The sequence below is a fragment of the Lagenorhynchus albirostris genome, chromosome 2, assembly GCF_949774975.1.
Source record: "Lagenorhynchus albirostris chromosome 2, mLagAlb1.1, whole genome shotgun sequence".
NCBI lineage: Eukaryota > Metazoa > Chordata > Mammalia > Artiodactyla > Delphinidae > Lagenorhynchus > Lagenorhynchus albirostris.
The window spans coordinates 53101481-53127443 of NC_083096.1; the positions used below are offsets into that span (position 1 = coordinate 53101481).

At 35.1% G+C, this 25963-nt stretch overlaps 1 protein-coding gene across 4 annotated transcripts in view; it reads right to left on the minus strand.

The window, feature by feature from the left end:
• PAPPA2 (pappalysin 2) overlaps positions 1–25963 on the minus strand; it is a 285263-nt gene that overhangs the window by 121114 nt on the left and 138186 nt on the right. For all 4 annotated transcript variants that reach the window (XM_060132723.1, XM_060132713.1, XM_060132703.1 and 1 more), the window contains exon 11: positions 23685–23831. In XM_060132723.1, the coding sequence (XP_059988706.1) occupies positions 23685–23831 (147 nt within the window). The remainder of the gene's footprint in view (positions 1–23684; positions 23832–25963) is intronic.

Here is a 25963-nt window from a genome sequence, read left to right on the forward strand (position 1 = left end):
GTGTGTGGTTCTGTTTGCTTTTTTGTTGTTGTTTCAATATTATTTTTATTTTTCTAAAGTATTTTTTATTTTTCTAATTTTATTTTATTTTTTATTCTTTGTTACTCTTCTGCTCCTTTATATTGTTGCCTTTTTTTTTGCCAAACCTTGCAACTTGTGGGGTCTTGGTTCCCAGGTCAGGGGTTGGGCCTGAGCTCCTGTGGTGGGAGCACCGAGTCAAAACTGCTGGACTAACAGAGAATCTCAGACCCCAGGGAATATTAATCAGTGTGAGCTCTCCTGGAGGTCCTCATTTTGGCACCAAGCTGGCTCCACCTAACTGTGTACAAACTCCTGTGCTGGATAGCTCAGGCCAAACAACCAGCAAGAAAGGAACACAGTCCCACCCATCAAAAAAAATGAGATGGAAAAAAAATGTTACAGATGAAGGAGCAAGGTGAAAAGCTACAAGATCAAATAAATGAAGAGGAAATAGGCAACATACCTAAAAGAGAATTCAGAGTAATGTTAGTAAAGATGATCCAGAATATCGGAAATAGAATGGAGGCACGGATTGTGAAAATACAAGAAATATTTAACAAGGACGTAGAAGAACTAAGAACAAACAGTGATGAACAACACAGTAACTGAAATGAAAAATACACTAGAAGGAATCAACAGCACAATAACTGAAGCAAAAGAACAAATAACTGAGCTGGAAGATAGAATGGTGGAAATAACTGCTGAGGAACACAATAAAGAAAAAAGAATGAAAAGAAATTAGGACAGTCTCAGAGACCTCTGGGACAACATTAAACACACTAACATTCAATTTATAGAGGTCTCAGAAGAAGAGAAAGAGAAAGGGTCTGAGAAAATATTTGAAGAGATTATAGACGAAAACTTCCCTAACATGGGAAAGGAAATAGTCAATCAAGCCCAGGAAGTGCAGAGAGTCCCATATAGAATAAACCCAAGGAGAAACAGGATGAGACACAGATTAATCAAACTATCAAAAATTAAATACAAAGAAAAAATATTAAAAGCAGCAAGTGAAAAGCAACAAATAACATAAAAGGGAATCTCCATAAGGTTATCAGCTGATTTTTCAGCAGAAACTCTGCAGGCCAGAAGGGAGAGGCAGGATATATTTAAAGTGATGAAAGGGAAAAACTTACAACCAAGATTACTCTACTCAGCAAGGATCTCATTCAGATTCGACAGAGAAATCAAAAGCTTTACAAACAAGCAAAAGCTAAGAGAATTCAGAACCACCAAACCAGCTCTACAACAAGCTAAAGGAACTTACTTCTCTAGATGGGAAACACATGAGAAGAAAAAGACCCACAAAAACAAACACAAACAATTAAGAAGATGGTAATAGGAAAGTACATATCAATAATAACTGCAAATGTAAATGGATTAAATGCTCCAACCAAAAGATACAGACTGGCTGAATGGATACAAAAACAAGTCCCATATATATGCTGTCTATAAGAGATCCACTTCACACCTAGACACATACAGACTGAAAGTGAGGGGATGAAAAAATATACTCCATGCAAATGGAAATCAAAAGAAGCTGGAGTAGCAATACTCGTATCAGATAAAATAGATTTTAAAATAAAGACTATTACAAGAGACAAGGAAGATCACTATATAATGATCAAAGTCAAAATCCAAGAAGAAGATATAACAATTATAAATATTTACACACCCAACATAGGAGCACCTCAATAGATAAGGCAAATGCTAACAGCCATAAAAGGGGAAACCGACAGTAACACAATAATAGTGGGGGAGTTTAACACCCCACTTACACCAATGGACAGATCATCCAGACAGAAAATAAATAAGGAAACACAAGCTTTAAATGACACAATAAACCAGATAGACTTAATGGATATTTATAAGACATTCCACCTGAAAGTGGCAGAATACACTTTCTTCTCAAGTGCAGACGGAACATTCTCCAGGATAGATCACATCTTGGGTCACAAATCAAGCCTTGGAAAATTTAAGAAAACTGAAATCATATGAAGCATCCTTTCTGACCACATGCTATGAGATTAGAAATTAATGACAGAAAAAAAATGTAAAAAACACAAACACATGGAGGTTAAACAGTGCACTAGTAAATAACAAAGGGATCACTGAAGAAATCAAAAAATACACAGAAAAAATGACAATGAAAACACAATGACATAAAAGCTATGGGACGCAGCAAAAGCAGTTCTAAGAGGGAAGTTTAAAGCAATTCAATCTCACCTCAAGAAACAAGAAAAATCTCAAATAAACAATCTCACCCTACTCCTAAAGCAACTAGAGAAAGAAGAAGAACAACAACAAAAATGCAAAATTAGTAGAAGCAAAGATATCATAAAGATCAGACCAGAAGTAAATGAAATAGAAACAAAGAAAACAATAGCAAAGATCAAAAAATCTAAGAGCTGGTTCTTTAAGAAGACAAAAAAAATTGATAAACCTTTAGCCAGACTCATCAGAAAAAAAGGGGGAGGATTCAAATCAATAAAATTAGAAACGAAAAAGGAGAAATTAGAACTGATGCCTCAGAAATACAAAGGATCATAAGAAACTACTACAAGCAACTATATGCCAATAAAGTGGACAACCTGGAAGAAATGGACAAATTCTTAGAAAGGTACAACCTGACAAGACTGAACCAGGAAGAAATAGAAAATGTAAACAGACAAATCACAAGTAATGAAATTTAAACTGTAATTAAAAATCTTACAACAAACGAAAGTCCAGGACCAGATGGCTTCACAGGTGAATTCTCTCAAACATTAAGAGAAGAGCTAACACCCACCCTTCTTAAACTCTTCCAAAAAATTGCAGAGGAAGGAACACTCCCAAACGCATTTTATGAGGCCATCATCACCCTGATACCAAAACCAGACAAAGATGTCACACACACACACAAAAAGACGAATATCACTGATGAACATAGATGCAAAAATCCTCAATAAAATACTAGCAAAGAGAATTCAACAACACATTAAAAGGATCATACACCATGATCAAGTAAGGTTTATCCCAGGGATGCAAGGATTCTTCAATATACGCAAATCAATCAATGTGATACACCATATTAACAAATTAAAGAATAAAAACCATATGATCATCTCAATAGATGCAGAAAATCTTTTGACAAAATTCAGCACTCATTTATGATAAAAATTCTACAGAAAGTGGGCATAGAGGGAAACTACTTCAACATAAAAAGACCATATATGACAAACCAACTGCAAACATCATTCTCAATGGTGAAAGACTGAAAGCATTTCCTCTAAGATCAGGAACAAGGCAAGGATGTCCACTCTCGCCACTCTTATTCAAAATAGTTTTGGAAGTCCTACCCAGGGCAATCAGAGAAGAAAAATAAATAAAAGGAATACAAATCAGAAAAGAAGAAGTAAAACTGTCACTGTTTGCAGATGACATGATACTATACCTAGAGAATCCTAAAGATGCCACCAGAAAACTACTAGAGGTAATCAATGAGTTTGGTAATGTTGCAGGATACAAAATTAACGCACAGAAATCTCTTGTGTTCCTATACACTTACAACGATAGATCAGAAAGAGAAATTAAGGAAACACTCCCATTTACCACTGCAACAAAAAGAATAAAATACCTAGGAAGAAAACTACCTAAGGAGGCAAAAGACCTGTACTCAGAAAATGATAAAACACTGATGAAAGGAATAAAAGATGGCACAAACTGATGGAGAGATATACCATGTTCTTGGATTGGATGAATCAATATTGTGAAAATGAGTATACTACGCAAAACAATCTACAGATTCAATGCAATCCCAGTCAAATTACCAATGGCACTTTTCACACAATTAAAACAAAAAAGTTTACAGTTTGTGTGGAAACATAAAGACCCCAAATAGCCAAAGCAATCCTGAGAGAGAAAAACGGAATTGGAGGAATCAGGCTCCCTGACTTCAGATTATACTAAAAAGCTACAGTAATCAAGACAGTATAGTACTGGCACAAAAACAGAAATATAGATCAATGGAACAGGATAGAAAGCCCAGAGATAAACCCATGCACCTATGGTCACATAAAATATGACAAAGGAGGCAAAAACATACAATGGAGAAAAGACAGTGTCTTCAATAAGTGGTGCTGGGAAAACTGGACAGCTACATGTAAACGAATGAAATTAAACACTCCCTAACACCATACACAAAAACAAACTCAAAATGAATTAAAGACTTAAATGTAAGGCCAGACACTATAAAAGTCTTGGAGGAAAACATAGGAAAAACACTCTCTGACCCACCTCACAGAGTAATGAAAATAAAAACAAAAATAAATAAATGGGACCTAACTAAACTTCAAAGCTTTTGCATAGAGAAGGAAACCATAAACAAGATGAAATGACAACCCTCAGAATGGGAGAAAATATTTTCAAATGAAGCAACTGACAAAGAAATAATCTCTGAAGTATACAAACAGCTCAGGCAGCTCAATATCAAAAAAACAAACAATCCAATCCAAAAATGGGCAGAAGGCCTAAATAGACATTTCTCTAAAGAAGACATGGAGATGGCCAAGAGGCACATGAAAAGCTGTTCAACATTGCTAATTATTAGAGAAATGCAAATCAAAACTACAATGAGGTGTCACCTCACACAGGTCAGAATGGTCATCATCAAAAAAATCTACAAACAATAAATTCTGGAGTGGGTGTAGAGAAAAGGGAACCCTTTTGCACTGTTGGTAGGAATGTAAATTGATACAGCCACTATGGAAAACAATATGGAGTTTCCTTAAAAAACTAAAAATAGAACTACCATATGACCCAGCAATCCCACTACTGGGCATATACCCTGAGAAAACCATAATTCAAAAAGACACATGTACCCCAATGTTCATTGCAGCACTATTTACAATAGCCAGGATATGGAAGCAACCTAAATCCCCATCGACAGATGAATGGATAAAGATGTGGTACATATATACAATGGAATATTAGCCATAAAAAGGAACAAAACTGGGTCATTTGTAGAGATGTGTATGGACCTGGAGTCTGTCACGCAGAGTGAACTAAGTCAGAAAGAGGAAAACAAATACCGTATATTAACACATATATGTGGAATCTAGAAAAATGGTACAGATGAGCCTATTTGCAGGCCAGGAATAGAGACGCAGACACAGAAAATGGATGGATGTACACAGAGGCGGAAGGAGAGGGTGGGATATATTGGGAGATTAGGATTGACATATGTACACTATCATGTGTAAAACAGCTAGTGGGAACATGCTGTATAGCAGGGTGGCATGGCGGTGGGTAGTAGGGAAGTCTAAGAGGGAGAGGATATATGTATACATATAGCTGATTCACTTTGTTGTACAGCAGAAACTAACACAGCATTGTAAAGCAATTATACTCCAATAAAATAAATAAACCAACCACCAAATAAATATATAAAGAATTTAGAAATCAATGTGATTCAACATAATGATGGATCAAAGAAGAAAAATCACACAATCATATCAACTGATTAAAATCAAGTGTTTGACTAAGTTCAGCTCATATATATCAGTATGGTTTTCAAGAAGTGGAAGAAATTATCTAAGGCTTATTCTAAAGTTTATATGGAATTTTAGTGTTTGAGAATAATGAATAGCTAATTTAATTTTGAAAAAGATGTGCAAATAAGTAGAAGTTGGGGGATACACTCTACCGGATATTTTTTACATGGTAAAAATTATAGTAATAAAAGCAGTGTATTGCTGGCATACAGAGCAGGAAAATAGATCAATGGAATACAACAGAGTGTTTAAAAAACAGGCTCTTGTATATATCAGAAACTAGTACATAGTTAATGTAGCATCACAAATTATCAGGGCAAGGATTAATGTTTTAATGGATAGGGTTAGAAAAATTGGCTTATCATATTTAGACAAAAAAGTGGGATCTTACCTTATTCTACATATGAAAACAAAATTTAAATACGTTACAAACTAATCTTTAAAAGGCAAAATTATTTTAAAACTGATAACTAAGTGAAATAATTTTCAGGTTGTTTTTCTCTCTTCAGTGTTAATTCAGTTTATGAGAAAATGTTTCAAATTTTACATCTTCTCATGTTTCATGTTTCATGTTTCATTTATTTTATATCTCATAAAGTATAAAATTAAAAGTCTAATTGCACTGACTGCTCTTTCCAGAGAAAGTAAAATAACAGTGATGATATGGGATTATTTTCTACTTGACCTGACTTCTGCTTTTCTCTGTTATTTCCTTTTTATTTTTACTTTGGTTTTAATTTTATCTTTTTCTAATTATTTAATTTGAACACTGATTACTGATTTTATAATGCTTTTTCCCCTAAATACAGAGATTTAAAGTTAACATTTTCCCTGTAAATATTGTTATGTTTGCATCCCATAAAATTTGACATATTATTTTATTATCATTCAGCTCAAAATATTTTCTAATTTCCCTATAAAATCTTCTTTGATCTATGGATTATTTACAAATGTATTGCTGGATTACCAAAAAAAATTGGAGCTTTATTACATAGCTTGTTATTTATTTCTAATTTAGTATTGTTGAGGTCAAAGAACATATTCTTTATGATTTCTATCATTACCCATTTGTTGAGACTTGTTAGGCAGTCGAGTATATGGTCTCTCTTGGTGAATATACCATATGCATTCTGCAGTAGTCGACTGTGGTGTTTCCACAAATGTCAATTAGGTCACGATATTTGACAATGACTTTCAAATCTTATACACTTGTTCTAACGTTTTTGTCCACTTGTTACATCAATTACTTAAAGAGAGATAATAAAATCCTCAATTATGATTATTGATTGGGTTGTCTGTTAGTTCTGTCAATTTTTTTTTTTCTGTCAACTTTTAATTAATTTCTTTTGAGACTTTTTAGGTGCTTCAATTTTACAAGATTAAGATTGTTCTGTATTTGTGATAAATTGACTCATTTATCATTATGAAATGTCCCTCTTTATCTCAGGTAATACTCTATCTTGAAGTCTATTTTGTCAGATATTAAAATAGCACATTGATTTTTTATGCTTAGCGTTTACATGGCACATAATTCTCTACTCTTTTACTTTCAATCTGTAGATCATTATATTCAAAGTGTGTTTTTAAACAAATAATATATAATTGGTTCTTTCTGTCTTATGTAAACTAATAATCTATGCTTTTAGGTGGCATTTTTGGACAATGTGCATTTAATGGAATTAATAATACAGACGGATTTAGGTCTACCATCTTGGTATTTGTTTTCTCTTTATTATTTGTTTCTTAGTTCCTCTTTTCCTGCCTTCTTTGGGATGAATCAAGCTATTTTATTATTCCATTAATCTTCTCTTTTGACTCTCTACCTATAGCTATTTGTGTGTAAATATATATTTTTTTGTGATTGCTCTAGGGATTATTATATGTATGCCTAATTTATTACAATCCACATTCAAATAAAATCACCATATCCTGAATAGTTTAAAGCCCTTACAGCACTATTATTCCACTTACTACCTGTCCTTTGTGATAATATATATTATTTCTCTATAGGAGGCGTCAGCCAAGCCTTGAGTGAGGTTGCTCAACTTCTTTTTTCACCTACTTATGCTTTCTTTCCTTCCTTTCCACAGATGTTGATAGCTAGGCTACTGCTCATCAAACGTCCTGCATATTAAGTTCCATCTCAGAATCTGCTTCCTAGAGAATCCCACCTGCCACAACCAAGGAAAATGACCAATTCTCCCCATCTTTGAAAAATTCTTTTCGGTATGGTTTCCACTCAAACTTCAGTTCATCTTTTAAAAAGTTTTGCAGGAAGAGGTGGTTTGCCCCTATTTCTGGCCTTTGTCACCTCCCCTTTTCAGTCTAGCTAAGCCCACAGTCCTATTTACTCACTTCTGTTCTGGGTCATAAGTAGTGTTATCAATATGCTCCCAACTGCCAAGGCTAAGACCTAACATCCCATCATTTATTCATGCAATCACAAAACATTTCAAACATCACAACAACCAGGATCTGTGCTCAATGCTTGACATACAACCATGACTATACATGGTCTCTGCCCACAAGATCCTTACAGTTTATGTGATGGAGAGACAGACAAACAAGAACAGTGAAGTGTATAGGAACTATGACAGAAGTGTCTATTGAGGAGGAAGAGATTAATTATACATACTAAGTATGGCTTGGGAGAGAAGTTCAGGAAAGTCTAGGCCTTATAAAAGAAGTAATCCTTGAGCTAAATCTTAGAAGATGAGTGTTTCTTTGAAAGTCAAAGTGGAGAAAGCACTTACCAAGAAGGAAAAACATGAATTCTTTACCTGAAAGGTTACAGATATGTAAAAACCTTGGTGTTTTCCAGCACTGAAAGCAATCTGTTATGACTAAAATTTCTAAATCCTAGAATGTGTGTGTGTGTGTGGGGGGGTATAGAGGAGTGTGGAAGATGAGATAAATGGGGGAATTCATGCTAAGATAAGACTTATCTCTATCTCCCTATGTCCAATCAGTCACCAGGTCCTTTTGAGTCTATTTTACACTTCATTATGTTTGTAGCATAGCATTTTGTCTTCTACAATAGTTGCATAAACATGCCCACTGCGGAGTATGTACCTTAAGGGTGAAGATAGTGATTAATTCATCATTGAAACCCTCTGCAATACAATATTTTGTTTATTTTTAGGCAGTGTTTATTGAGTAGAATTAAAGGTGAATGTTGTTATGGTGTGGAAATAAGGCAAATGTCCATACATACCTTTAGCATTAACTGGAAACTAGATACAGAGCAGAGGTCAGCACACTACAGCTCATGAGCCAAATCTGACCCACTGCCTGTTTTTCGTACGGTCTGTGAGCTAAGAATGGTTTTTGCATTTTCAAATGGTTGAAAAAATTCAAAGAAAAATAGTGTGAATAATGTGAAAATCATATGAAACTGAAATTTTGGTGTTCATAAGTATAATTTTATTAGAGCACAGCCATGCTCATTCATGTATGTATTGTCTATGGCTGCTTTTATTCTACAACAGCAGTGTTAAGTAGCTGTGACAGAAACCATATAGCCCACAAACCCTAAAATATTTGTTATTTGGATCTTTACAGAAAATATTTCCCAACCCTTGGTATAGAGGAAAAAACACTGGTTTTGGAATAAGTTGGACTTGAATTTGAATCCTATCTATACCTCTACTAGCTATGTAATGCTTAGCATCTCTGAGTTTTCAGATAATCATTTTTAGAATCAGAAAAGTCATATCTCTGATTAAAAATTCATGTAAGAATTGATAATAAGATATCTGGAACATATTAAATCTCAATAAATGTGTTTCTCTCTATCCTCTCCTCTTTAGTGCCTGGTTTTAGGGATTCTCTTTTTTGAAATCCAATCAGTTAAATATACACTGCATTTTCTGTTGAAGATTCATATTCAGTGTGTGGCTAGTTGAACTCAAACAAAGAAAAGGAGGAAATTATAGTTAACAGGCTTTAGGTTTTATGTAGCCAGGGTTTCTAGACAGTGGTCCATAATTTATAACTAATGTGGAGGACCCTGGTATTTAAAATACGATGACCATGTGGTGGTTTCAGTTAGGACTGCTAACCAGTCCAGCTTGAGCGAGACCATTCTTAATTGGAGACATTTTAGAACAGCCATGAAAATAAACATGAACATATGATTTTGCATATGCTGATGGGCTCCTTGTGAAAGCAAACAACAAGTACTCTGTTGAACGTCTGCTTCTCAGATTGCTTCATTTGTTGTCTATATTGCTCAGACCCAAAGCACTTTCTGGGAAGGATCATGCCTTCTGTTTCTTTCTCTATTCCTTAATGGTACCTGGAGTTTACACTATGCACTTAATAACTCCTGAGAACTAGATCCACAGATATCTTTGAAGAATTTAGAAGAAATCCAACAAAAGACAGGAAACCTTTTCTTCCATTCCACATATGTTTTAATTTGTTTTCTTGCTCATGTCGTATTTCCCTGCTTATCCCCAGTGCTTATTTCTGGGTTTGGCATATTGCAGGTGCATAATGAATGTTGACTGAATGAGGCAACATTGTGTAGAGAAATAAACATGGGATTAGAGCAATAGGCATGTGTTTGAACTTCAGGTTTACCCTTTTATTCTTGGGTGATGTAGAAAAAGCACCTTGAGTCTTTGATTCCTCTTTTCCCAATCTGTAAAATATGAAAACACCTACTTTGCCAAACTCACAGGACTATTATGGGGTTCAAATAAAAAAGTGTTGAGAATGCACACTGTAAACTATAAAGGGCTTTAAAATGTGCTTATTATTGTAAATAATAAAAAGAATCTACATTTTATTCTATGTAAGAGAAAGTTCTCATATTTTGGTCTATTTATCCCAGATTTAAAAAAATAATAATAATAAGGAAAGATAAGAGAGACAAGTTACCTTAGTAAATGTGGACTAAAATGATAGAAATTTTGTTGGGCAAGTAGCCAGTAAAGGAAAGATTTTGGAAAGATATTTTCAAGGCTAATGTTTTCCAGTACAGTTGTTTCTCACTGTAACAAATTTGTCTCTGATCTATTGCATACAAATCATATTTGTATATCAAATCAAGATTAAAGTAATATAAAAGGCATAATAAAGAGTCAGAAATCCTTCAGTCCTCAGAAAACTTTGAAAAAAACTTAATCAGCTTATTTTTTAATATCACTTCCTAATTTATTTAGTATCATGTGGATTTGTGAAAACTAAATTTTCTTAAGTTTTTATATGTTAACATTCAATGATATTCATGATTTTTTTCTTACACAAGTACTATTACTCCTATATCTCCTGTAAGAAGAACAGAGTGCAAACCTAAAATATATATGGTAGCTAAATGACATACATTTAAAAAATTCCAGTTGGAGATTTTTGCTTCCAGGTATAAAGAAGTAACTTATAGTAGAACATCTACTCCTGAAAAGAACAATTACAAGAAATGAATAAAGTAAAAAAAAAAAAGGTTTGAAAGCATTTGAGAGCAACTAAGGCAGTCAGGACTGAAGAGACTCAAAAAGAAAGAAACCATTGAAGATAACCTAACATTCTGTGTCACTATTGCCACTGAGGTGTTTTCAAATTCTAAACATGAAGAATAAGAGTATAAGAAGCTAAGCAGAAATGGGTAGATTAAAGACCAAAAAGCTAAATAGAACTTTTAGCAGACACATATTGCTGAGGAAATAGAAATTGTGCTTCAGAGACAATCAAGGTAGAAGACCCAATTAGTTGAGACCCCTGAAGGACTAGGCCTTAGGAGAAAAGGAACTATGAAACATTTCAGGCCTCATTAATACAGAAGCACAAGCTTGAGTCAACTTAAGTACTGACGAAGTTAAGGTGCTCTTTCCCAAATTTTATTATACATTTTTTAAAGTAAATCATCTTAAAAGGAAGATATCATTAGTCAGAGCCTACACAATTTTTCAGTGTCTGATATTCAGTTAAGACACTATTCAGTATGACAGGAGATATGCCTAAATGAATGAGAATTAAGAAATAAAAGTCAACATGAACAGACCTCAGGTCACCAAGATATTAGTATTATCAGACACAGATGTTAAAATGATTGTGATTAATATATTTTTAAAATAGACTACAGGATGGAGAATTTTAAAGAAAATGAGAACCTATAGGAATAAATACGTATTCTAGAATTAAAAATAAAATGACTGATACTAATAATATAATAAACAGTTTAACAGCCAATTATATGGTGTAAAATTTGGGATTAGTGAAACAGAAGATATGTCAGCATAAGATAATCAGACTGCAGCATGGAGAAAAAAAAGAATGAAAAATAGAACAAAGAGAAAAGGAACAAAATATAAACAGCAAAAAGCTCTGATGTATGTAATTTGGTGTCCAAAAAAGGAAGGGCAAGTAAAGACATTAAGCTACAGATTCAAGAAGACTGACAAACAGTTAGCCAGATATATGCAAAGAAAAACAGGCTTAGGAATATCATACTAAAACTGTTGAAGACAAACGACAAAGAGATTATGTTAAAAGCACCAGAGAATAAAAGACATTGCCTTCAAAGTAATGTACATCAGATGGTACAGCTAACTCTCCAAAGAAAGTATATAGGTAAAAAGGCAATGAAATAACATCTTCGAATTCTTGAAAACAACAACTGGCCACCTAGAATTCTATACCAAGCAAAGATACTCTTTGAAAATAAATGTCGAATAAAGATATTTTAAGCTACACAAAAACTGGAAGAACTCACTGCCAGCAGATTCATGTTAAAAAATAATAATAAATGGATTTCTTCAAGCTAAATAAAAATGAGGAAAGCATAGAAATGTAGAAAGGACCAAAGAGCACTGGAAAGGTAAATATTAGGTAATTTTAAATCATTTTAACTTAAAAAAGCCAGGAAACAGAAAATAGAGACAAAGCATTCTAAGTTACTCATTGATTATGAAACTGTGAGAGAGCTAATTCATAGCAGACTCTAACCGGTTAAGGACCCACATTGAAATCTCGAGGGTAAAAAAGATAGAGAATAAAATAAAAGTATAACTAGTAAACTGATAGAATGGGACATAAAATAATAAAACTACTTATTTAATCTAAAAAGGGCAAGAAAGAGAAAAAAACAGAGAGCATATGGAACAAGTGGATAACAAATGGTTTGTTGGTAGATTTAAAACTAAGCATCATTAATTACATTAAATGTAATTAGACTAAATACTGCTGTAATTGGAAAATAGAGAATTTTAGATTTATTTATATAGAGATTTGTTAGATTTAGATTTATTTATATATGTAAAGATATGTTGACTTCAAACAAAGCATATTAAATATAATTGCACAGAAAGATTAAAAGTAATAGGATGGAAGAGGAAACAATATGCAATTTAACAAAAAGGTATAGCTATACTAATATCAGACAAAGTTTACAGTACAGCAAAAAATATTCTTAGCGATAGGTGGAGTCAAGATGGCAGTGTGGAAAGACGATGAGTTAATGTCTCCCCAGAACTATGGCACCTGCCAGCTGCTGGTGAGGGACCCTGACGCCCAAGGAGATGGGAGGAACGCCCAAGTGAACCAGTAGGACATGGAGGGACTGAGGGCGGAGGAGAAGTGGAGGCCAGACAGGACCAGTGCCCCTGAGTCCTGGGACATCAGGAGAGGCAGGTGGGAGGGGCCCTCTGGGAGAAATGGGAGAGGAGTGGAGGGCGATTGCCCCTCTCACTTGGGCTTGGGGAGCCTGCTGAGCTCCCAGGCTGGTACCCACCCCCTCCAGGCTGCGTGGGCCCTGGGGGCATATGAGGGAGGCGGGGGAGATCAGGAGAGGCAGGCGGGAGGGGCCCTCCATGACCAGAGGAGCAGGAGAGGAGAGGAGGGCATTTGCCCCACCCACCTGAGTCAAGGAAGCCTGCTGAGCTCCCAGGTGAGGTCCTCCACTCTCTGAGACCAGAGGTGGGGGACACGCCTGGGTCCCTTCCCCCTACAGCTCCCAGGGCCTTTTCCAGGCCTGTGGGTCCTAAGCATAGGCCCTTCCCACTGCCCAAACCTCGCCCTTGCTTAAGTCCCACCACCCACAGCAAAGGCCTTTCCCCCTTTTGCTTTTGCTTTTTTTTTTTCTGTCCTCCTCTTTTCTACTATCGTGGTACAATTGTACCTTCCAGTTGTTGATTCATTTATATTTTTATTTTTATATTCTTTCCAACATATCTGTTAGTTTCCTAGTCTAATTTTATTTTTTACTTTGTTATTGTTCTTTTTTTTTTTTTTCTGCCACCCTATGTAGCTTGCTTGGTTCATGAGCCGGGGGTCAGGCCAAAGCTCTGTGGTGGGATCTCTGAGTCTGAACCACTGCACTGACAGAGAACCTCAGACCCCAGGGAATATTCATCAGAGTGAGGTCTCATAGAGGTCCTCATCTCAGCACCTGGACCCAGCTCTACCCAACAGCCTACAAACTCCAGCGTTGGAAACCTCAGGCCAAACAACCAGTAAAACAGGAACAAAATCTCACCCATTAAAAAAAAAAAATGAGATGGCAAAATATATATCACAGCTGAAGGAGCAAGGTAAAAGCCTACAAGACCAAATAAATGAAGAGGAAGCAGGCAATCTAACTGAAAAACAATTCAGAGTAATGATAGTAAAGATGATCCAGAATCTCAGAAATAGAATGGAGGCATGGACTGAGAAAATACAAGAAATGTTTAACAAAGATCTAGAAGAACTAAAGAACAAACAGAGATGAACAACACAATAAATGAAATGAAAAAAAAAAAACACTAGAAGGAATCAATAACAGAATAACTGAGGCAGAAGAACGAATAAGTGAGCTGGAAGACAAAATGGTGGAAATAACTGTTGAGGAGTAGAATAAAGAAAAAAGAATGAAAAGAACTGACGACAATCTCAGAGATCTCTGGGACAACACTAAATGCACCAACATTCGAATTATAGGGGTCCCAGAAGAAGAAGAGAAAAAGAAAGGGTCTGAGAAAACATTTGAAGAGATTATAGTCAAAAACTTCCCTAACATGGGAAAGGAAATAGTTACCCAAGTGCAGGAAGCACAGAGAGTGCCATACGGGATAAACCCTAGGAAAAACACACCAAGACCCATATTAATCAAACTAACAAAAATTAAATTCAAAGAAAAAATATTAAAAGCAGCAAGGGAAAAACAAAAAATAACATACAAAGGAATCCCCATAAGGTAATCAGCTGATTTTTCAGTGGAAACTCTGCAGGCAAGAAGGGAGTGGCAGGAAATACTTAAAAAGGTGAAAGAGAAAAACCTACAACCAAGTACTCTACCCAGCAAGGATCTCATTCAGATTTGACAGAGAAATCAAAGCTTTACAAACATGCAAAAGCTAAGAGAATTAAGCACCACCAAACCAGCTCTACAACAAATGCTAAAGAAAATTCTCTAGGCAGGAAACACATGAAGAGAAAAAGACCCACAAAAACAAACCCAAAACAATTAAGAAAATGGTAATAGGAACATACATATCAATGATAACCTTGAATGCAAACAGATTAAGTGTCCCAACCAAAAGACACAGACTGGCCGAATGGATACGAAAACAAGACCCATATATATGCTGTCTACAAGAGATCCACTTCAGACCTAGAGACACATACAGATTGAAAGTGAAGGGATGGAAAAGATATACCATGCAAATGGAAATCAAAAGAAAGCTGGAGTAGCAGTTCTCATATCAGACAAAATAGACTTTAAAATAAAGACTGTTGTAAGAGATAAGGAGGGACAATACATAATGATCAAGATCAATCAAGAAGAAGATATAACAATTATAAATGTTTATGCACCCAACATAGGAGTACCTCAATACATAAGGCAAATGCTAACAGCCATAAAAGGGGAAATAGACAGTAACACAATAATAGTGGAGAACTTTAACACCCCACTTACACCAATGGACAGATCATCCAGACAGAAAACAAATAAGGAAACACAAGCTTTAAATGACACAATAAACCAGATAGACTTAATTGATATTTATAGGACATTCCACCTGAAAGTGGCAGAATACACTTTCTTCTCAAATGCACATGGAACATTCTCCAGGATAGATCACATCTTGGGTCACAAATCAAGCTTGGAAAATTTAAGAAAACTGAAATCATATCAAGCGTCTTTTCCAACCACATGCTATGAGATTAGAAATCAATTACATGGGGAAAAAAAGGAAAAAACCCCACAAATATATGGAGGCTAAACAGTGTGCTACTAAATAACCAAGAGATCACTGAAGAAATCAAAGAAGAAATTTAAAAAATAGATAGAAACAAATGACAACAAAAACACGATGACCCAATAGCTATGGGATGCAGCAAAAGCAGTTCTAAGAGGGAAGTTTATAGCAATTCAATCTCATCTCAAGAAACAAGAAAAATCTCAGATAAACAATCTCACCCTACACTTAAGACAACTAGAAAAAGAAGAACAAAGAAAACCCAAAGTCAATAGAAGGAAAGAACTCATAAAGATCAGAGCAGGTATAAATGAAATAGAAATGAAGAAAACAATAGCAAAGATCAATAAAACTAACAACTGATTCTGGAGAAGATAAAATTGATAAACTCTTAGCCAGACTCATCAAGAAAAAAAGGAAGAGGATGCGTATCAATAAAATTAGAAATGAAAAAGGAGAAATCACAACTGACACCACAGAAATACAGAGGACTACAAGAGACTACTACCAACAACTATATGCCAATAAAATGGACAACCATGAAGAAACAGACAAATTCTTGGAAAGGTACAATTTTCCAAGACTGAACTAGGAAGAATTAGAAAATATAAACAGACCTATCACAAGACATGAAATTAAAATTGTAATTTAAAATCTTCCAACAAACAGAAGTCCAGGACCAGAGGGCTCTACAGGCAAATTCTATCAAACATTAAGAGAAGAGTTAACACACACCATTCTCAAACTCTTCCAAAAAATTGCAGAGGGAGAAACACTCCCAAATTCATTCTACAAAGCCGCCATCACCCTGATACCAAAAGCAGAAAAAGATATCACAAAAAAAGAAAATTATAGACCAATAACAATGATGAACATAGATGCAAAAATCCTCAACAAAATACTAGCAATCAGAATCCAACAACATATTAAAAGGATCATATACCATGATCAAGTGAGATTTATCCCAGGGATGCAATGATTTTTCAATATACACAAATCAATCAGTGTGATACACCACATTATCAAATTAAGGAATAAAAACCATACAATCATCTCAATAGATGCAGAAAAAGCTTTTGACAAAATTCAACACCAATTTATGATAAAAACTCTCAAGAAAATGGGCATAGAGTGAATCTACCTCAACATAATAAAGGCCATATATGACAAACCCACAGCAAGCATCATACGCAATGGTGAAAAACTGAAAGCATTTCCACTAAGATCAGGAACAGGACAAGGATATCCGCTCTTGCCACTCTTATTCAACATAATTTTGGAAGTACTAGCCATGACAATCAGAGAAGAAAAAGAAATAAGAGGAGTACAAATTGGAAAAGAAGAAGTAAAACTGTCACTGTTTGCAGATGGCATGATACTATACCTAGAAAATCCTAAATATGCCACCAGAAAACTACTAGAACTAATCAGTGAATTTGGTGAGGTTACAGGATACAAAATGAATGCGCAGAAATCTCTGGCATTCCTATACACCAACAATGAAAAATTAGAAACAGAAATTTAGGAAACAATCCCATTTACCATCACAACAAAATGAATAAAATACCTAGTAATAAACCTGCCTAAGGAGGTGAAAGACTTACTCAAAAAACTATAAAACAACAGATGAAAGAAATCGATGATGACATAAACTGATGGAGAAATATACCACGTTCTTGGATTGGAAGAATCAATATTGTGAAAATGACTATACTACCCAAAGCAATCTACAGATTCAATGCAATCTCTATCAAACTACCAATTGGCATTCTTCACAGAATTAGAACAAAAAAGTTTACAATTTGTATAGAAACACAAAAGACCCCAAATAGCCAAAGCGAACTTGAGAAAGAAAAACGGAGTTGGAGGAATCAGTCTCCCTGATCTCAAACTATACAGTATATCAAGACAGTACGGTACTGGCACAAAAACAGAAATATAGATCAGTGGTACAGGACAGAATGCTCAGAGATAAACCCACGCACATATGGTCACCTAATTTACAACAAAGGAGACAAGAATATACAATGGAGAAAAGACAGTCTCTTCAATAAGTGGTGCTGGGAAAACTGGACAGCTACATGTAAAAGAATGAAATTAGAACACGACCTAACACCATACACAAAAATAAACTCCAAATGGATTAAAGACCTAAATGTAAGACCAGACACTATAAAACACTTAGAAGAAAACACAGGAAAAACACTCTTTGACATAATCTACAGCAAGATATTTTTTGACACACCTCCTAGAGTAATGGAAATAAAAACAAAAATAAACAAATGGGACTTAATTAAACTTAAAAGCTTTTGCACAGCAAAGGAAACCATAAACAAGACAAAAAGACAATGCTCAGAATGGGAGAAAATATTTGCACATGAAACAACAGACAAAGGATTACTCTCCAAAATGTATAAACAGCTCATGGAGCTCAATATCAAAAAAACAAACAATCCAATTAAAAAATGGTTGGAAGACCTAAATAGACATTTCACCAAGGAAGACATACAGATGGCCAAGAGGCACATGAAAAGCTGCTCAACATCACTAATTATTAGAGAAATGTAAATCAAAACTATAGTGAGGTATCACCACAGGCCAGTCAGAATGGCCATTATCAAAAAACCTAGAAACAATAAATGCTAGAAAGCATGTGGTGAAAAGGGAACCTTCCTGCAGTGTTGGTGGGAATGTAAATTGATACAACCACTATGGAAAACAGTATGGAGGTTCCTTAAAAAACTAAAAATAGAACTACCATATGACCCAGCAATCCCACTACTGGGCATATACCCTGAGAAAACCATAATTCAAAAAGAGACATGTACCACAATGTTCACTGCAGCAGTATTTACAATAACCAGGACATGGAACCAACCTAAATGTCCATCGACAGATAAATGGATAAAGAAGGTGTGGCACATATATACAATGGAATATTTCTCAGTCACTAAAAGAAACGAAATTGAGTTATTTGTAGTGAGGTGGATGGACCTGGAGTCTGTTATACAGAGTGAAGTAAGTCAGAAAGAGAAAAACAAATACTGTATGCTAACGCACATATATGGAATCTAAATTTTAAAAAATGGTACTGATGAAGCTATTTTCAGGGCAGTAAGAAAGATGTAGACATAGAGAATGGACTTGATGACCTGGGGTCAGGGGGAAGCTGGGGCGAAGTGAGAGTAGCATTGACCTATATACACTACCTAATGTAAAATAGCTAGTGGAAAGAAGCAGCATAGCTCAGGGAGATAAGGTCGGTGCTATGCAATGACCTAGAGGGGAGGGAGAGGAGGATTCGGAGGGAGGCTCAAGAGGGAGGGGATATGGGGACATGGGTATGCATACGGCTGATTCGCTTTGTTGTGCAACAGAAACTAACACAGTATTGTGAAGCAGTTACACTCCAATAAAGATCTATTAAAAAAATATTCTTAGAGATAAAGAGACGTTTCTTAGTGTTAGAAGAGATAATCCACCAGGAAGATATAAAAATTCTAAAATTATCTACTGACAGTAGTTTCACTTTACACAGTTTCCATATACAAAAATATCAGTTATCACAATTTAGTTATATAATACCAGAGTCCCAACGATATGATTCAAATTTCAGTTACCAAAAAATAATTGTAACTGTAGAAAGTACAAACTCCATTAATAGTCTTTCCATCCACAAATCACCATGTAAGTAACAACTGAGCATCATGATCAGTGACCAATTACATCACTTCTTTCAAACTGTCATTGATCGTTTACTGTGTATCTGTTATTCAGTTCACACAGAGGCAGAAAAGTGTGCATGTGTGTTGCCTCATCTCCCAGTGACATTTTACCCACGTGACATTTCACAAACATGGATAATCAAAAGAGGGGATCAGCCAGCAAGGATGATAGTACAGCAAAGAAACAAAAAATTATAATGCTTGAGGTGAAATTTGAATTAAAGGTAAATAGAGTTATAGACGAAAGAGCTGAGTGTGGGAATGCTGATGCTGCTGCCATTTGAGAGACTGGATTTGCAGCCAGAGGATAGTGAAAGTGAAATGATCAGCAAAAATGAGAAAAGTGGTTGTGACAAAAAGGATGAAGATGTCCCAGAGGAAATGATGCCAAGAAAAAATTCACATTAAAAGAACTCTCAGAGACGCTTCATAACATTAAAAGTGCAAAGTACTATAAAATGTTGGAAGCTGCTCAAACTTAGAAAGGAATATGACAATTCACAAAGGCACAGAAAAACTGCTTGCTTTGTAATGTAAGTCATATGAAGCAAAAAAAAAAAAAAAAAGGCAAGCACTGTTCAAACTATACTTGGTAGTTTTCTTTTTTTTAAACAAAGAAATGAAACACTTTAATTCTCTGTTTGTAATGTTTTTTTAAATTATAATGAACTAAAATTTACTATTTTTTCACCTCCTTTCACATATATTTCTGAAAATAAGAGAGTTTTTAATATCGTGTCAAAAAGGTCATGTAACTATTATAATTTTTCCCATCATTACTGAGTTTGCTTTGTATAGTTTTAGGATACATGGTCATTTTGTGGTCCCACACTACAAAGTGAGAATTGCCTGCATATTTAATAATATAGTTTCAAAATATATAAATCAAAAACTGACAAAAATAAGAGAAACAGACAAATTCAAGACTATGGTAAGAAAGTCTGACCCATATCTCACAGTAACTGATGGAAATAGTATACAAAATATCAGGGAAAATATGTATATATCATAGATTATATATATGATATAGGAAATTTTAATGACATGATGGATGAACTTGATCTATGTTAAATATATAGAATGCTATATCCAATAATTTCAGATTACATATTTCTTTCAAAGTACATGTAATATTTATCAATATTAACCAGATGCTATTCCGTAATTCAAGGGTCAACAAATTAAAAAGGTTTGAAACCATACCAAATATAATCTTTGACCACAGAAGACTCTAGCTATAAGTCAAAAATAAAAAGGTAACCAGAAAATCCATAAATGTTTGGAAGTTCATCAGCATACTTATAAATAACTCAGGGATCAAAAAATTAAATAAAAATTAGAAAATATGTTTGAACTGGATAACAGAAATAAGATGTGAAACTTGTAGTATGTCGCTAAAGTCACACTTAGAAGGAAACTTGTGGCCTTAATGCACATATTTTAAAAAGAAAGAAGCTAAAAATTAATTATTTAAGCATCATCTCAAGTTAGTAGAAAAAGTAGAGCAAGTTAAATGTAAACATAAAAGGAAGGAAATAATGTTATTTTCATTATTTCCTTCCTTTTATGTTCATATATGTATATTTATATATATAAGAATACATATATACACACATATATATTCTTTGTTTCTATAAAAACATTAATAAAAGATTAATAAAACTGATAAATCTTTAGGAAGATTGAGCAAAAAAATAAAAGACAGAAGCCAAAAATTAACAATAGCATAAATGAAAAAAGTCCTGGGGAGCTTGGAAATATTACAAATAAAGTAAGAGAACATTACAAAAAACTTAATGCCAATAAATTCGAAATTTTAGAAAAAATGGACTAATTACTTGGTGGAAAACTCAACTTACCAAAGTTGACCTAAGAAGAAATAAAAAACCCAAATTTTTCAATATTTGGTTTAAAATTTTAACACATATTTAAATATTTTCCTTAAAGAAAACACAGACTCAGATAGCTTTACTGATGAATTCCTCAAAAATTAACATCAACCTTTCACAAAATGTTCCAGAAAACTGGTGAAAAAAGGAAACTTACTCTGGGAGTCAAACCTAGCCTTCATCATAAAACCTGACAAGATAGTAAAATTTAAAAAAAAAAAAAAAAAGTAGGAACCAATCTCTAATGAATATAAATGAAAAAAACACTTAAAATATTCACAAATAGGATCCAAAACTATTGGCAAAGGATTATACATAGCCTCCAAGTTGTTATTTTTTTCCCCAGGTATCTAATGTTGATTTAACATTTAAACATTTATCAATGTATACCAAGACAGTGACAGAACAAAGGGGAAAATAATATGGTCACCTCAGTGGAGGCAGAAAAAGCATTTGATAAATAAAATTCAATTCCCTTTTTCTCAGAAAACTATAAAACATTAAGAGAAATTAAAGACTTAAGTAACTCAAAGAAAATGTTAGAAGACAGTATTTTAAAGAGAAAACTCTCCCCAAATTGACTCAGAGGTTCAATAAAATCCCAGTCAAAATTGCATCAGGTTTTTTTTTCCTATGTGAAAATTGAGGCTGATTCCAAAATTTATATGAAAATTCAGAGGACCAAGAATAGCCAATACAATCAGGAAAAAAAGGAACAAGTTTAAGACTTACATTATTTGATTTTAAGACTCATAAAAAATGTACAGTAATTAAGAGTGTAACACTGATGCAAGGATATACAGATCAGTCTGTATACAGATATACAAAAAAGATGTAGAATCTCCACAATAAACAGACCTCCACATACATATTGCCAGTTTATCTGTGATAAAGGTGACACAGTGCAGCAAAGAGGGGAAAAGAAAATTTTAGTTTGAGTAATGGTAGTTCTAGGTCTAGGGAGAAAAAATCTTGATCCCTACCTCACACAATACACAAAAATTCCAATGGATTGTACACCTACATATAAAATGTAAAACAATAACATTTCTAGAAGATAACATAGGAAAGTATATCTTTGTGGTAGGCAAAGACTATTAAATACAGTACACGACAAGCACTAACCATAAAGAAAAAGGAAGATAATTTGAATTTTAGTAAAATTTAGAACTCTGTTCATCTAAATATACCATTAAGAGTAAAAATAAGTAAGCCACAGAGTGTTGCAAAATATTAAATAACATATAACTGGAACAGGATTTACATTCAGAAAAATGTAAAGAAATCATATAAATTAAGAAGAAAATGACAGACAGTCCAATAGAAAATTGAGCAAAAGACTTTAATATGCCCTTCAGATAAAAAGAAAAAAAAAAAAGAAGAATCTACAAATGACCAATATACATGTAAAAGTCTCCTAATCTCATTAGTCAACATGTGAATACAAATTGAAACCTCAGGGAGGTACATTTACATACCCAACAGAATGGCCAAAATGAAGACTTTTAAATATTTTAAATATCAAGTAATGGTGAAAATGTAAAGCAACTGGAATACTCATAGGCCTCTGGTGGGAGTATAAACTAGTACAACCAAGTGGAAAATCATTCCAGATTATCTACTAAAGCTGGTCAGCTGCCTAACTATGATCTAGCAGTTCCAAATATATCCAATTGTTTATATACATTCACCAAAAGAAATGTACAGAAGTGTTTATAGCAGAACTATTTGTAATACACAGTACAGAAAACCTAGAAATAAACTATATGTCCATCAATATGGTTAAATAAAGTATGACATATTCATGCACTGGAATTCTACACAGTAATGGAAATGAACTTTTCTGCTAAGTAAAGCAGCACGATGAATCCCACAAATAAAGTTGAGTAAGAAAGAATCAGACACAAATAGTACATTACTGGAAAGTTTTTTACATAAAATGCAAACAGGCAAAACTAATCTATGGTGGCAGAAGTAAAAATAGTAGATGCCTCTGTCATGTAATAAATGAGATGGGGAATGAGAGAGCCTTTTGGGGGGTGATGTTAATTTTCTGTTTCTTGATCTGTGTGGTGGTTAGAGAGGATGTTTACTTTGTAAGAAAATTATTGATCTGTGCATTTCTGTACTTTTCTATGTGTATATTATACTTTGATAAAATGATTGCTTATAAAGAGAAGTCCAACATTCAAAGAGAGATGAAAATAAATTCAAGATGTAAAAACTTTGCGATGATAAAAGGAAATCTCCTGGCAAGCCATTCCAATGCATCATTTATACACACACACATGCACAATCTATCCACAGCCTTCACAAAAATCCATTTGGGCCACTTACTTTGAGCCAAACCTCATCCTCTCTCTCCAGGCTACCTTTTAGCTGCTTACTCCCTTCATCCTGAGGGCTATTTCCACTGGTGACACAGGGAAACCAGCCAGTAAGTGGACGGTGCTCTGGTAAATCTGGACGGTATGATGTGCAAATCTGAAATGTAATTTCAACCAACAATTAAATGTGGAGGGTGAGAGGTAAGTAAAGACAATGAAACTCTCCAGCTTGAAACCAAAGTTTTCCTCTCTTTCTGAATGCCTAATGATCACATTATCGGCAGAAAACTTTTCTCAATGTAGAAGAATGTCTCAGTGCTCTCCGTTAGCCTCAAGATATAACTTTACCAGGGTAGAAGAATACACATGACAACTCACAGCCCACTGACGACCCAAGGATCTTGCTCAACGAATTGTCCTGGCACATTTCAGGCAACTGCTCCTAGGATTAGTCAGGGAAGTCTGTCCAGGATGATGATTAGATCCTTACCAGGCAGGATCCACTGGCCCCAGGAGTGAGGCTACTGAATCAGGGAACCACTAAGCTGGGAAAAGGAACCAGGAAAGAGAAAATCCAGGAAATTTTTCCCACTTCACTGTGGGAAGACAGACAGGCTAGGCTAAAAGCCACTTTAGAGAGCTGTCACTAACTCAGAATCTCCCAGTTTTCTGGGCTTCCTGTCATTGGGCACCAGAACTCTTGAGAAAGATGCCAGAATTAGCTGAAGGAGTGTGGCAGGCATGGCTACTTGCCTATCCATATCCATTCCCCTTTCTTTCTTCTTTTTTTTTTCTTTTTATAAATTTATTTATTTATTTTTGGCTGCATTGGGTCTTCGTTGCTGTGCACTGGCTTTCTCTGGTTGCAGCAAGCCGGGCTACTCTTCGTTGTGGTACGTGGGCTTCTCTTGTTGCGGAGCACGGGCTCTAGGTGCACAGGCTTCAGTAGTTGTGGCACGCAGGCTCTAGAGCGCAGGCTCAGTAGTTGTGGCACACGGGCTTAGTTGCTCCGTGGCATGTGAGATCTTCCCGGACCAGGGCTCGAACCTGTGTCCCCTGCATTGGCAGGCGGATTCTTAACCACTGCGTCACCAGGGAAGCCCTCCCCTTTCTTTCTTATTAACAAACTCCAATTTTGTTCAAGGTGACAATGTATCAAGTTATAAATGCTCATCTCCTCAGGGTCCCTTACAACTAAGGATGATGAAGTGACCTGGATCTGACCAATGAGATGTTGGTGGAAGCCTATAGTGTCAAAGTTCCCGAAGAGCTCCCATTTTCCAAATAAAAAGAGACTCAGCTAGCACGTATGAATATCTCCCTTTGACCTTTCCCCTTCTTCCCACTTGAAATAATGACTTCGTGCCTGGAGGAACAGCAGTCATCTTATGAGCTTGAGGAAGAAAGCTGCAAGCCAAGGATAGAAAGAGGTGAAATCTCAAAGACCCCTGGGTCCTTGATGAGTTCCTTGAACCACAGCACCAACCTTGGCTGGTTCCTCAATCGTCTGGGGGTATCTCCTCAAGGCTAAACTCCAGTAATTCTATCCTGGCCTAATACACCTAGAGAGCTAAATCTTACTTCTGTTGAAATGACTATATTGCTTATTGTTATAATGAATGAAAGAGTTTATTTGGCGATGGAAACATCTAGAATAGTATCCAAAAACTAAAGCCCTTAATCTTCTTTTAGGTACTTAATTATGATTCATAGAAGTCAGTCCTCAGAGTCCTCAGAAGATCTTCTATTTATTTAGGTAGATATTCATGGAAAATTGTATACGTACGGATTTGTTTTTAGTACTCACTCTCAAATTTCTTTAATAATAAAAATTATTTAAATCAAATACTTTGGGGGCTTCCCTCGTGGCGCAGTGGTTGAGAGTCCACCTGCCGATGCAGGGGACACGGGTTCGTGCCCCGGTCTGGGAAGATCCCACATGCCGCGGAGCGGCTAGGCCCGTGAGCCATGGCCGCTGGGCCTGCACGTCCGGAGGCTGTGTTCCGCAACGGGGGAGGCCACAACAGTGAGAGGCCCACGTACCGCAAAAAAAAAATTAAAAAATTATACTTTGATCTTTAATACATATTTTAAATTTCATTTGATCCTTGTAATAAACCACTGAGTTAAATGCAAAAGGTATTATTATACCCATTTTACATATGAGAAAATTGGGGCCCAGAGAGGTTAAGTGACATGTCAAATCTGACTTAGTAATAATCATAATAATACTGGTAGATCCAATAGTGTTATCCAGGTATTCTGACTCTTTACTGCTTCTTTTTCTTC